This window comes from Peromyscus eremicus, chromosome 10, assembly GCF_949786415.1.
Source record: "Peromyscus eremicus chromosome 10, PerEre_H2_v1, whole genome shotgun sequence".
Lineage (NCBI taxonomy): Eukaryota > Metazoa > Chordata > Mammalia > Rodentia > Cricetidae > Peromyscus > Peromyscus eremicus.
Window position 1 is genome coordinate 32,478,327 of NC_081426.1, and position 13,142 is coordinate 32,491,468.

At 47.1% G+C, this 13,142-nt stretch overlaps 1 protein-coding gene across 2 annotated transcripts in view; it reads left to right on the forward strand.

Annotated features, from left to right (window-relative positions):
- Positions 1 to 13,142, forward strand: part of Stx18 (syntaxin 18) — a 98,809-nt gene that overhangs the window by 48,921 nt on the left and 36,746 nt on the right. For both annotated transcript variants that reach the window (XM_059275790.1, XM_059275792.1), the window contains exon 2: positions 9,760 to 9,827. In XM_059275790.1, the coding sequence (XP_059131773.1) occupies positions 9,760 to 9,827 (68 nt within the window). The remainder of the gene's footprint in view (positions 1 to 9,759; positions 9,828 to 13,142) is intronic.

Here is a 13,142-nt window from a genome sequence, read left to right on the forward strand (position 1 = left end):
GTGTAGGAACACAATAACTGAAGGTTTCTCCAGCCCTGAGCGTTGAGAGGGGGACCTCATGTGTGCCCAGCAGGCATCTGCTGCTGAGCTGTGCTCCTAGCTAATTGAACTTGGTTCAGAGGAAAAAGAATTCTTTACTGTTTGAAGTGGAATGACTTCCCAAGAGGCAGTGGGCTCCCCATGTGCTGTCCTTCACAATTAGGTGTCTCCTAGAGCCTTCTAGGCCTGATAATCCAGGCAGGGGCAGTCAGTCACTTCTTTATGCTCTGGTATTATGCAGTTTCTACTAAGCAAATAGAAAGGTCTAGTAAAGTCCAGTGTCCAAGTTTTGTTGGACAGGGAATATACTAACCATCACCACAGAGATGCAGTGTACGGTGCTGGGAAAATGGAGTTGAAAGGGGTCTTTTCAGTTAGCATAGGAAGGAAGTGGGCCCCTGAAGGAGTGGGGAGGAAGAGTAGTCTCCGGTACCTGTTCTTCAGGTCAAGAGCCCAGGCTTGCCATAAAGCAGACACTGCTTCAGGTTGGGGTGGTTGCTGATGTGGGGCCGCTCAACCTCTGCAGTACAGCAGGGAGTCCTTTCATTTTGCATTGGCATTAAGAAGGCAGTTGTTGTTTTCTGAGAGCTGTGTGTTTGGTTTGGGGGGTAGGAGCTTCCTATCTGGAAGGAAACCCCACTTTGCAGGTTTGTTAAGTTAGCTGCTAGTATAGAGAGCTCTCGGTCACTGTGGCCACCCCACAGCACTACTCGGCTTTCCCTATCCAGCCAGCCCTACTCTATGCCATTCAAGACTCTGGGAAGTTAGAGTACAGGGGTGAGGCTAGAAAAAGTGATTTCCAGTACTCATGGTTCCTGTCTGTCTCTTAGAAGATGCATTGAATTCTGGGAGCTGCTGTACAGCTAGAGTGCATCGCTTCTGAGTCCAGAGCAAAGTTTGCGGACTGATAGTACCTTACATACACAGCTGATGCAGATCAGATGCAGTCAGCTCGCCTCGGAAAGGCTTTGTGCAGAAACGGAGGGAGGGCCAAGAACCGCAGTACCACAGGTGAAACCCTCTGGTCCCGGCAGCTTTGAGTAGCCGGTGGTGGGAAGATGAGGGCATGAGAAGGAGCCTGCTGAGGGATGGGCACTGAGGTGTGGAGGAAGGGAGTGGGCTGTGGGGGCAGCTCCTCTAGCAGGTACTTAGCAAGGTGAGAGGGCAGAATTCCTAGGTGTGGGTTATTTGTGAGTGCAATGGAGGCCTGTGATTCTCTGACTTGGGAACTGAGGGAGGGAGAGAGGCTCTCAGGTCTTTGGGGTGATGAGGACAACTGGTAGTGAGCCATGAGCCAGAGTCGAGTGGAGTGGTTGCCCCAGTGCCCTTCCAGGACGTGCTCCCTTTGATGCAGCCGTGGAGTCCAGAAGACAACTGAACTCGGAGAGAGGTGGGCCTGGGTGTGTGTTTTATGGGCTCGTGACTAAAGCTCTGATTACAGTGAGTGTACCCAAAATGGAAAGGATGGCACCAAGGGCTGGGCTGAGCTTAAGAAGCAGATTCTACAGCTCGGTGCAGGCAGAGAGTAATCCTCAGAAGGAGCCATGCTGTAAAGAGGACTGGATGTCAGAAGGGCCCTGTGAGGACTGGAAAGAAACTCCCCAGTAGGGCAGTGGTTCTCAACCTCCCTAATGCTGTGACCCTTTAATACAGTTCCTCATGCTGTGGTGACTCCCAACCAAAACATTATTTTTGTTGCCACTTCCTCACTATTATTTTGCTACTGTTGTGAACTGTAATGTAAAGACCTGTGTTTTCTGATGGTCTTAGGTGACCCATGTGAAAAAGTTATTCGACGCCCCCCCAGGGGTCATGACCTAAGGCTTGAGAGCCACTGCTCTAAGGGTGACTGCCCGCAATGAGGGCCATTGTTCTGTGGTGGGGGAAGAACCTCCTAGACTAGTGGACAAGCGGGGCTGAGCCAGGCTCTCCGTAGGTGACAAGTTTAGAGATGGAAGCTTCTCTCCTGAGACCTAATTCCAACATCTCCCAGGGGCACTTCAGCAGGGCCCGTGCACTCCAGGCCTGTTAGTTCTGCTTTCAATTCAGACTTTTAGTAATTGGTGGTGAAATTCTCTTTCAGTTAGGACAGAGGTATTGGATTTTGAACTCAGCTCGGAACCCATCCTTGTGGGAGGTTTCTCTAGCTGATCAGTAGCTGGCAAGTTGTCACTCCACAGCAGTGCTCTTCTGACTCTGCTTCACACTGACTGACACAACAAGCTGTATTCCCTGACCGAATGAAAAATAAAGAAGTAATGCCTTTGTTACGGGACTTTTTACAATATGCCAGAGGGACCTACTGGAGTCTCTTTAATCTTGAACAATGCTTGCTTCTTTCAGAGGCAAATTATGCAAATCGGTACTTAGTGTTCTGAAATCCATCCAGTCTTTGTTGGTAGTGTTGTGAGTGCCAGCAGAATCGAGTTCCTATCATCCTGGGCTGGGGAGGGAGCTACAAGTCAGGCCACTGCAGTGATCAGCAAAAGACTCTTGTTCACTGCTTTGAACTGCCCTGCAGTAATAGCGCAGCCATTGAAAGGAATCCTACCATTTTTCACAGTGCTTTTGTTTTAGTTTATCTTGCTTTGAGTAATTTACAAAGCACCCAGGAAGTAACAGATAGCCAAGCTGTTCTGTAGGTGACACTCTTATTAAAGCTGGGCCTGCCGCCGTGTTCCTCTAAGCTCCATTTGTGTTCATTCTGTCCAGTGCCTTATTGTTAAAAACTTCCCAAACTCATCCAAAGTACACATGTAGGTGTGAAACAATGTCCTTTCAGTTTCAGTGTGTGCAGAACAGTTAACTTGGAGGAATCCTTTGATTCCAAACTAAATGAAAGAACAAGAGAGGTTGAAAAGCCCTTGGGGGGAAATGGTGGTACTATTGAGTGACCGCCTGGGAGTGCTGCTTTCAGGCCAGTGCTGCCATCTAGTGGACAGGGAAAGGTGTGCAGCTAACTAGCTGAGTTAAAATTTTCATACTCACTCTACTCAAATCCTTATGGAGGAGAGCTTTCTATTTTTTTCCCTCAGAATTCAGCAGAAATGTGATAAAATATTCTTAAAATCTCCCTCACAAATCATATTTTGATCAGTCTCTATGGAAAATAATCCCGGAGGACTTGCGTATATATTTTTGGAGTTAAGGGATTGCAAATACTAAGAAAACAGAAGAGCCAGAGTGCAATGGAAACATCTGAGATTGTTTGGCGATTATCTGCCAGGATCTGAGGATGGCCTGTGATTAAGCAGTAAGATGCTGCAGAAACAGCAAGGTGACTGTTTACGTGACATGTTGTAGCACAGCCCCTGCCTGGGCCATTTAATGCACAGGGAACGCTTGCTTTTCTAATTGTACAGATTATCTCCTTTGTTTGGGCTCACCCTAGAGCACTGTATTTCTATTACTAAACTTTTTAAAGTGTAAAAAAGGAAAAAGAGAGAAATCAGTGTGAAGGCCTAAGTTGATGAGCTGGGAGTGGTGGCCACCCCTTTAACTAATCCTAGCATTTGGGAGGCAAAGACAGGCAGATTTCTGTGAGTGAGGCTGTCCTCAGTTCCAGGCCAGCCAGAGGTACACAGTACTGTTTATTCAAAAACAGAGCTCTTGTCTTAGAGGGGATAAACATTTAGGTCACCCCAAATCCCATGTTCCAACAAAGAAGCAGTTTCATGAAGTTTTTTTTTCATATTAATAAAGCAAAAAGATCATAAAGCAAGACATTTCACACACATTAGTGGAAACACCAGAAAGGCAGGCTATAGCAAAGGGGAGAGATCTCATGTATAGGCCGAGCATGCTCTCTGACAGCACTCTGAGCCCTTGGATTGGTGGAAACTAGGGGTCTGGTCATGTGTTCCGGAGGATTCCTGTCTGGTAGTCCTAGGATGTGAGGTCTGACCCAGAGGTGGGCTGTAAGAAATGGATATTTAAAGGGCACTTGACTTGCAGCATTCCAGCCTTTGCGTAATCACTGAACTTCCAGTCAGCCTTTTCCGACAGACAGCTTCTTTTCAGGAATTCTTACCCACAGTGAAACCTTGTCTCAAAAATGAAAAAAAAAAAAAAAATGAAACTACTTTGAACTAGTAATAGACATGAAAGGAATTCAAAACAAGATGTGGCATATCTATGCTTGCTCTAAGGTCCTTAACCTGGCCTGGAAATTGCAGAAGACAGGGTCAGAAGCTGGCCCCTGAGTAGAGCCTTACAAGCAGGAGTAAGTCAAACAGAAATCCAGGATTAGAAACTGGGCAGGCAAATAATCCAGTGTCTTGGGTGGGGCATTTCCCCTGAGACAGTATAGGTTATTGCCACAGCTCCTGGTTGGTTGCCCACCAGAACTTGACGGTAAAATCCTAACACCAGAGACACCACAGACTTTGGTCACAGAACATGGAGAAATCAAGCTGGTGCTAACAGGAAGCTTCCTCCCAGTAGACTAGCTCTTCTGGTACTGAGGTGCTTACATACTGTCGACCACAATAATGACCAGCATGGCACAATGTGACCACCGGTGCATTGGTGGCACAAATGTTATGGGCAGGGGGTTGAGCTTTAAAAAAAAATAGAGTTCAGGCCCTCTCCGTAGGAGGACACACCTGCCAGTCCTGTCATTTTGGCCCAGAGCCTCCGGGTGGTGCGCACAGAGACCCCAGGAGTGAACCTGCTGCTTTGTTCGGCTCAGTGTCCACAGTATCAAACTGATGCCTAAATTCCCACCTCTCTACCCACAGTTAGTGCGGCTCTCTGACTCATCAGAGGCATTCCTGGTGCAGTTGCTGGTGGGCAGTGCAGAACCCAGCAGCGGTCACCTCCCCCTGCTTCCTCTGCTTTCTTTCCTCTGCCCCTCTTGCCAAGCTCCACACAGACCTTCCTGGAGCTTCTCCTCGTTGTGGGTGTGGGTCACTCAAGTGCCTGTGTGTCCTTGCATATGTAAACCGTGTTTGAGGTAACTTGGTGATTAGGATCAAGATAAATGGCCAGCATCATCCCAGAAAGTCTTTCCGACCATCCTGTCCTTGTGAACCTTCCTCCTAACACCCTGCTGGCCTTGCCAGTTCTGAGCTTCCTGGGTTGCAAAACGTGGAACAACAACTCATTTCAAGGAAAACACTTGGGTCTGTGAAGACACACATCTGTTGTAAGTCTGTCTGTATGCAAACGTTTAAAGATAGAATTTTGACTTTAAAAAGAATTTTTAGGGTAGGTAAGATGACTCAGCCCAACTCTTGTTGCCCAAGCCTGATGGTCTGAACTTGATCTCCAGAACCCATGGAGGACTACTGACATTAACAAAGTTGTCTCCTGACATCTACACATGCACCATGACATACATCTTACACATATGTGCAAAAATAATAATCAAGTTTAAACTTTTAAAAATGAGTTTTTTTAGATCACCGAATGCAAGCATTCATTCCCACATGAACCCCAGCTGATTTGTGTGAAGGAAAAGCAAGTACAGGGCAGAATAAACAGCCTCGCCTTTGTGTCTGGCTTTTGATCTCTTCTAGTTCTGCTGCTCACTGGCCTTGTAACCTCATGCAGGGCCTGTTTCTACATTTAGTAACTGGAGAAGTGGATGATGTCCAAATCATACAAATGCCCTGAGGGCACAATCCCAGCGTATTTGTAGCTTTCGAGTAGTGTATCTTCCCGAGCACGCAGGTGACTGGTGGTCCATGGGTTGTGATGACTGTGTGTATGTGGGAGAATGTACACCAGAAGGGAACTGCCAGCTCATATGGCCTGTGCCCTCCAGTTCCTCCTCGTCCTCCTGTTGAGTCAGGTGCTAGAGAACTAAGGCGTGGTACTTAGACTGCCTGCCTGGCTTGTGTCTCTGAGCCAGGGGCATCTCTCTAACCCAGTCTTCTCCCTGGTTGAATGAGCACATGCGAGAGTTCCTACCTCCTGGAAGGTCTGCAGTATGACCAGCTATGCATGCAGAACTTTGAGATTCTATCTGCCCTGGAGGAGGCTCTGAGTAAGGCTTTAGTGGGTGGTTTTTAATGTGCTCTTAGTACATTAAGTAGAACATAAGTGAACACTGCAAGTTCTTAGATGCAGTAGCTAGAGTCTGTTGGGGTTTGATTGTTGGTCTAAGTATCACTTACTAGTCATTTTTTAACAGGAAATCTCTCCCCTTCAAATGACTAGAATTAAGAAAGTGCTAAATGGGAAGCCTTAAAATAAGGTGTAAGAGTGATTGAAGGAGACACCTAACATGAACCCCCCCTACACACACACACACAGAAATCTTAATGTTTCCTTATTGCATTTCATTCTTGGCATGAAAATATTTTATATAGTATGCTGATGTTGAGTTGTAATACCATTTTAAATTAATTCTTTGAAGATTTCATGCATGTATACAATGTATTTTGATCATATGGGGGGCCCTCCAGCTTCCCTTAGACCCCTAGACACTTTACTCCCCACCCCCAAGTTCATCTCTTCTTTTCATAGCTCACTAAGTCTGGTGCTGTCCTCACGTGCAGGGGTGTAGGGTGGTCCACTGGAGCATGGGCATGCTAACAGGCCACCTCCGGGAAGACAACTGACTCTCGCAGCAGCCTTAGGGGAAGGACTACTGATGTTATTAAGTAACCTTTTAACTTGGCAAGAATTACATTTAATCCCGAGTGAGCTTCACTCTTTGTTGGTTTGCTTTTGTTTTTATTTTTCAAGCCAGTGTTTCTCTGTGTAGCCCTGGCTGTCCTGGAACTCACAGATGCTTCCTGAGTGCTGGGATTAAAGGCATGCACCGCCACTGCCTGGCTACTTCACTCTGTTTTAATGAACCCATTGGATGGAAATTGTGGAGCAGGTGAAGTTTGGGGGCATGTTTGTTAGCCTTTTAACTGAAACATTGTGTCACTGTCTTTTTGTAAGCCATGGGGCCCACTTGCTCCTGCACTCATCTATAGGACCATGTCTCCCTTGCAGACTAGAACCAGCTGACTGTAGGTAGCAGCCAGGTCTGGCCTGTGTCCTGGATCTCTCTGGAGCTTATAAGACTTTATGAGAATCTTTCTGACTCCTTATTAGAGCTGTTTTGGAAATTAACCCTTAAATAGATATGTCTGTTTCTCAGCTCACAGCAGATTGCTGTAGATCCCAGCTCAAAGCAGCGGGTAGAGTCTTCTGGTCCTGTGGCTTGTGTACTCTCACCTGGGTTGCCCACCACATATAGACAAGTGTGTTGCAGAGACCCTTAGGGAAGATCCATTCAGTATGTCTCACCCCACCTCTTTGGCTCCTCCACCTCCTTCATTATATCAGAACCCCGTGATCACACTGGGCTACTCATCCAGAATGATGCTTTGGTTTGAAAGTCAACAGTCTACTCACCAGTGACAGGGTTGGGCATCTTTCCAGAACAGAGTAGAGGGAGTGCCCTGGGATGTCTGGGAAAGCATTTTGCTTTCTATAGTAGGTATAGCCATTGTGGGATTATTTAGTGAAGGTTTTGAGAGACAGTTTTTCACTAGAAAACAGAAAGTTCCAGGGAGGACAGAATTACTGTTACCGTCTGGGAGTTTCCTTCTGCCCAAGGGAAATCAGGTCATGGCCCCAGCATGGGCATGGTGTTGTCAGGCAGGAGCAGGCACTGTAACAGGTGCACACGCAGCACCTGTTTGAGAGGGAAACACTCTTGAACGAGGAAGAGCGGGTCCTGTGGGTGTACAGGTGATGGCAAATGCTGGACTCCAGTCCTGCAGTTCCAACTAGGCTAGACTAAGACCTTGCAGCTGTACAGAGGAGGACTTGGACTGCCAGATTTGGCATTCTGCTTCCACTCTTTAGGCACATGTTGGTGCCCCACCCCACACACATACACAGCCAAGCTGTATCCTTTGGCTATAGTGTTTTAGAGCTAGAACTGTGTCAGTACTGAAAAGTCTACCATCTACTTCCCTTTCTTTCCTTTCATGTTTATCTGGCCTGCCAAGGGTTTTGGACTCCTGGTAAGCAGGCAGGGCTTGAAACAGAAGAATTGCTGTATCAAATCTTACATGTCCACTTTGCTTGTACATTTTATTATCTTTTCCCTACTGGACTTAACAGTGAGATTTTAGGATGCAGGGTAGATAGGAAATAGGAAGAACATGAGGAAGTCAGCTGTGGTAACTAGGAACCATGCCCAGTATGGACTCAGACCTGAGCTTGAACCTGAGTTCTGTATACTGAGTGTGTGACTTGAAACATATTCTCTACAAGGTTCATATTCCCAACTGGTTATGGGAACAGTGGTGGTCAGTGAACACAGCAGGCCCTTGGAAAGAGGAGAGAATATGTTTGAAAGTGGGTGTTACTGCCCAGGGTTGGACAGACTCAGTCAGTGTTTGTTAAATAAATGGACATCCTAATCACACTTGGATTTTTTCTCTGTGCTTTTTAAGTGCCCTAGAGCACCTTTCTGAACTGCATTAGTACTATTAGTCAGGACCCTGTGGGAAGCTGTACTAACCTCTGTCCCACATCTCCAGACAGTCCTGGTATGTGTAAGGATGGTGATCATCTTCAGTGCTTCCTGTGCATAGACTTGTGAGGAGCACTGTGCAGGCCTCCTGGGCAGCTCCTGGGGAATCTGAAAAGAGAAGCATGCATGTACCAGCTAAGTCAGCATTTACAGCATGCCACATGGGAGGTGTGCTGAGGTCCTTTTAAATGCACAGCCAAGTGAAAATTAGCCTGAGTTGGTCTACAGAAAATGTTGTGGAGAACTGAAAGTTCAGCAGATCTGTCTTGCAAAGGCAAGAATGGAGGCCTGAGTGAGCAGTAGTCATGGGACAGAAACAGGCCACTGCTGGCTAATCATTCTCTCCCTCTCAGAACACTTGTTCCCAAGGCTGTGACCTGAGTTTGAATTACTAACTTCCCACTGGCATATAGGTGTTCTAGAGCAGGGTTGGTTTAGTTTCTAGTACTGGAGATGAAACCAGGGCCTGGAGGATCCCAGACAAGGGTTCCTGTGCCTAGGCTACACCAGCAGCCCCAGAATAGGCTTGTTATTAAACCTGAAGTCAGCCCTATCAAAGTAAGAATTTCACAGTCCTTTGCTTCTTGCTCATCTGTGGGAGCAGCCACAAAGAGGGTAGGGATCCATGTAGGTTTAAATAATTGTCCAAATCATGTCTAACTGTGTTGCTCCCACATGTTCTGTTTATATACCTGCAGGTTTGGCCTCAGAATCTATCCCCTACAACACCTGAGAAAAGAAATGACTGTCAGTGAATATAGATACAATATACTCAAAGAATTGCCCCTTATTGAGCTCATGAGGTACACTGCCTGGTAGTCTGTACTTTCCTTAGGCATCACCTGTGCCTAACATCGTAGGTCACTACAGTTAGAAGAAGAAGCAGGCGCTTGTAAGAGACCCTTCCCCCCATGAGAGTTAGCGTGGTAGAGTTAGCGTGGTAGAGTTAATGTGGTAGAGTTAGCATGGTAGTGGCTGTGAGATCCTAAAACCAAAGTTGTGAGTTGGTTATGGTGGCTCATGCCTGTCATCCCAGTATTCTGAGTATGGAGGCAGGAAGACCACTAGTTCAAGGCCATCCTGAGCTGTATAGCTAGACCTACCAGCAAAATTAGAAACAAGTTTTGGAATTCGAAGTTCAGAGTCTCCCCGTGGCTATGCTCTACTGTGTGGGAAAGTGTGCCCACTCAGTGTATGCCTGTCCATATAAAGCGTACTCTTTTCCATTGTAGATTTCTCACATTGGGAAGCTGAGAGATTTTCTCCTGGAACACAGGAAGGAGTATATTAATGCTTACAGGTAAGTGGGTTCTTCTTTAAAGACTTGAGTGGCTGCGTTCCTTTCTGTTGTACATTCTGCTCTTTTTCATCCTCACTTTTTACTAACTCACAGCTGAGTGTCTATTACAGTGAGTAACTCCATGGGAAGGAAAGGGGTTACTTCATCTTCTACTTCCATTCAAAGTCTGTGATTGAGGGAGGCAGGAACTGATACACAGGCTGTAGAAGAACACCACTTACTGGCTTGCTTCTCATGGCTTGCTCATCCTTCTTGCGTATACACCCTGGACCACCTGCCAGGGGTGACACCACATCAGTGATTACTGAGGAAAATGCCCTCCATCCACTACAGACAGTCTGATGGAGGCATCGTCTCAGTTACATTCCCTCTTCCCAGATGACCCCAGCTTCTGTCGAGTTGATGGACACTTCCCAGCGCTTCAACCAGGTTATGGAGCGTGTGTGTGTGTGTGTGTGTGTGTGTGTGTGTGTGTGTGTGTGTATCTGCAGAGTGAAGCAGAACCACCGTGGTGGGTTTGTGCTGAGTCACTGGTGGCCACTTGTCAGCAGCAGACTCTTCCAGTCTGTGTGTCTCTCTGTCCATCTTCTACTAATGGATGACACTCCTTGCCTGACTGTGGATAGTGCTGTGCACAAAGGTGAGAACACATGTGTCCATGTCCCCTGAACCTGGGGAGGAACAAGATTTTTAAGGCTCTCCTAAGTTATTTTGACCTATGTTTGGCCATCTCTGTCTGTGACTTTGACTTCTCTGGTTTGGTGGCATTCTTGTGAGCCTATTTCCAGCCCTCACCCTGTGTCTGTCACTGGGTCATGCTTTTCTTGCCAGTTCTCTTCCTAATGGCAACCTCCTTCTTTTGACACTCCCTAGAGACAGAAACAAATCTCTCTGGCTTGGCCTTTGTTCTGATAGCCTATCTCAGGAGGGCTTTACTCAGCCCCTCGTGTACTTATATGGTCACATTCCTCCTGGTGATGAAGTCCCATTTCTATCAGTAGCCGTTTGCTTTCATCACCGCCTGAGTAGATCCACCGCATTGGTATTGGATCACCTTCTCCTCTTAAATCAAGCTCCTAGACCCCTTCTGCCACAGTGCTCCAGCCTTGCCAGCCTCCCTGGAAGGCTCCAGGCTCTTTCCAGCTGCAGGGCATGCCCAGATGAGGTGCTTCCTATCCCACACATCCGCCTTCCAGCTTCAGCCCTCAGCTTGTACACTCTGTAGTGTATGGAGGACAGAGGAGAGCCCTTGCGTGCTGAGGCCTTAATTAAACTGTCTTCTGAGAGGCCCTCTCTACCACTACCCCTGACAGATCTCTCCTGTTAGTGTTGATTTCTCCAACTTGTGTATTTTCTTTAAACATGAATCACAGTGTGTAATTATTTAATCAGTTAGTAGGTTTTTGTCACTAGTTTGTAAATTTTGTGAGGTCAAAGACCTTAATTTCTCATTCAAATTCCTGTAATGCTTCAGCTGTACTTTGCACTCAGTCAGTATTTGTCAGATGATACACAGATGATCCCCTCATGTCCCCAAGGCACATGGCTAGCCACTGGTTCTCATCCACAGGTGTTTTGGCACCGTCTTCAAAGATTTTGTCACAACAGGGAGAGGAGTGCCACAGGCATCTGGCAGGTGGGGCAGCGGCATGCCAGTCATCCTGCAGTGCACAGCACAGCCTTCCACAGCCACAGGGCAGCTGGCATTGACCCTGAAGGGGCTTTCCCAGCCTGACCTGCTCACTGTCCACACATCCATGGATCTGGGAACACCTGCCCAGGGCCTTCTGCAATTTTCGAGGCGCCGAGTACATCAGAGAGTAAGGCAGAAACTATCCTTCCTTTTTACAGCCTGCATGCTAGAGGGTTGGCACAGAATTGATGGTGACATGTAAAGACAGAGCAAGCCATGGGGTGGGAGTGCTGGGGATGTTTGCAGTTTTTCCGTAGTGTGGTTAGGACAGGCCTCTTGAGGCTCCTCCTTGTAGACTCCCCTCTGAAGCTTGAACTCCCCGGCAGGATTGTGTCCTTCCTGCCTTGCTCTTTCTCTTCCTGTTCATCCTCTGCAGAGAAGGCAAAAGTCCCACTGGGCCCTGTACTCCCAACCCCAGTGCTTCTGAAAGCCAGCTACATACATGCTTCCCATTGGTTTTGATGACTTGGCCCTCTTCTTCCCTTACACACACACACACACACACACACACACACACACCTTGCTTCCTCCCTAAGCCGCACTGTTTCATTTCACTGCCAAACATCAGGGTCTGCCAACTCGCTGGAAAGAAGGTTAGCACCTCAGACTTTGTGGGCCATGCAGGCTTTCTGTCACATGTGTTATTGTTTGTTTATTACCTTTGAAAAACAAAAGCAGAACGACTTCTTAGCCCCAGATTGCACAGAAGCGGACCCGAGGGCTGCATTGGACTGTGTTTTTCAGACCACTGGTGCGTGCCCACCGTCCTAACCATTTGCTGTGCTGGAACCCTGCACAGAGAGCTCTATTGCCCTCTCTGTTCTCCCGGGTTTACTTTCTGATGTGCTCATCATCAGATCCACTGGCTTCTCTCAAACTGTGTTAATGGAGTCACACAGAGCACACCCATGTACCTGCCTTCTAGTACACGAAACACACGTTTATTCTCTTATTTCTTCTACCATAGAACTTTGGGGGTTTTCTTGGCTCTTTTGTCTTATTTGTTTCTACTTTGCATTTGAAACATACCCTAATTATTGTGTTAGTCAGATTTTCATCCTTGTGACAAATACCTGAGAGAGCAACCTAAACGTAGAGATGGTTTATTTGTTTCCTGATTACAGGTTTCAGCTCATTGTCAGTTTGCTGTATTACTGTGGGCCTGGTAAGGCAGAAAGTCATGGAAGTCATGACAGAGACTTTGGCAGGGCCAAGTTGCTCACATCTCAGCAGCCAAGAACTGAGAGAAATGGGATAGCTACTACCCTTCAAAGACATGTCTACGGATATGCTTCCTCCAGACAGGCCCCACTTGCTAATAGCTCCTTGATGCTGTTTGTGGACTGACGATCCAGTCATGGTTCAGTACTAACCAGCTGGAGGGACCAGGCCTCCAACCAGGCCTTTAGAGGACCACTTTATAGTCAGACTGATGCAGAATATTCCTTTACACTGTGTGAAGATGTGTCACTGTGATTGTTTTAATAAAGAGCTGAATGGCCAGGCCAATAGCTAGACAGGAAGAGGTTAGGCGGACTTATGGGGACAGAAAGGACTTGGGGAAGAAGAAAAGTGGAGTTGCCAGCTAGACTCAGAGGAAGCAGGACATGCAGGAAGAGAGG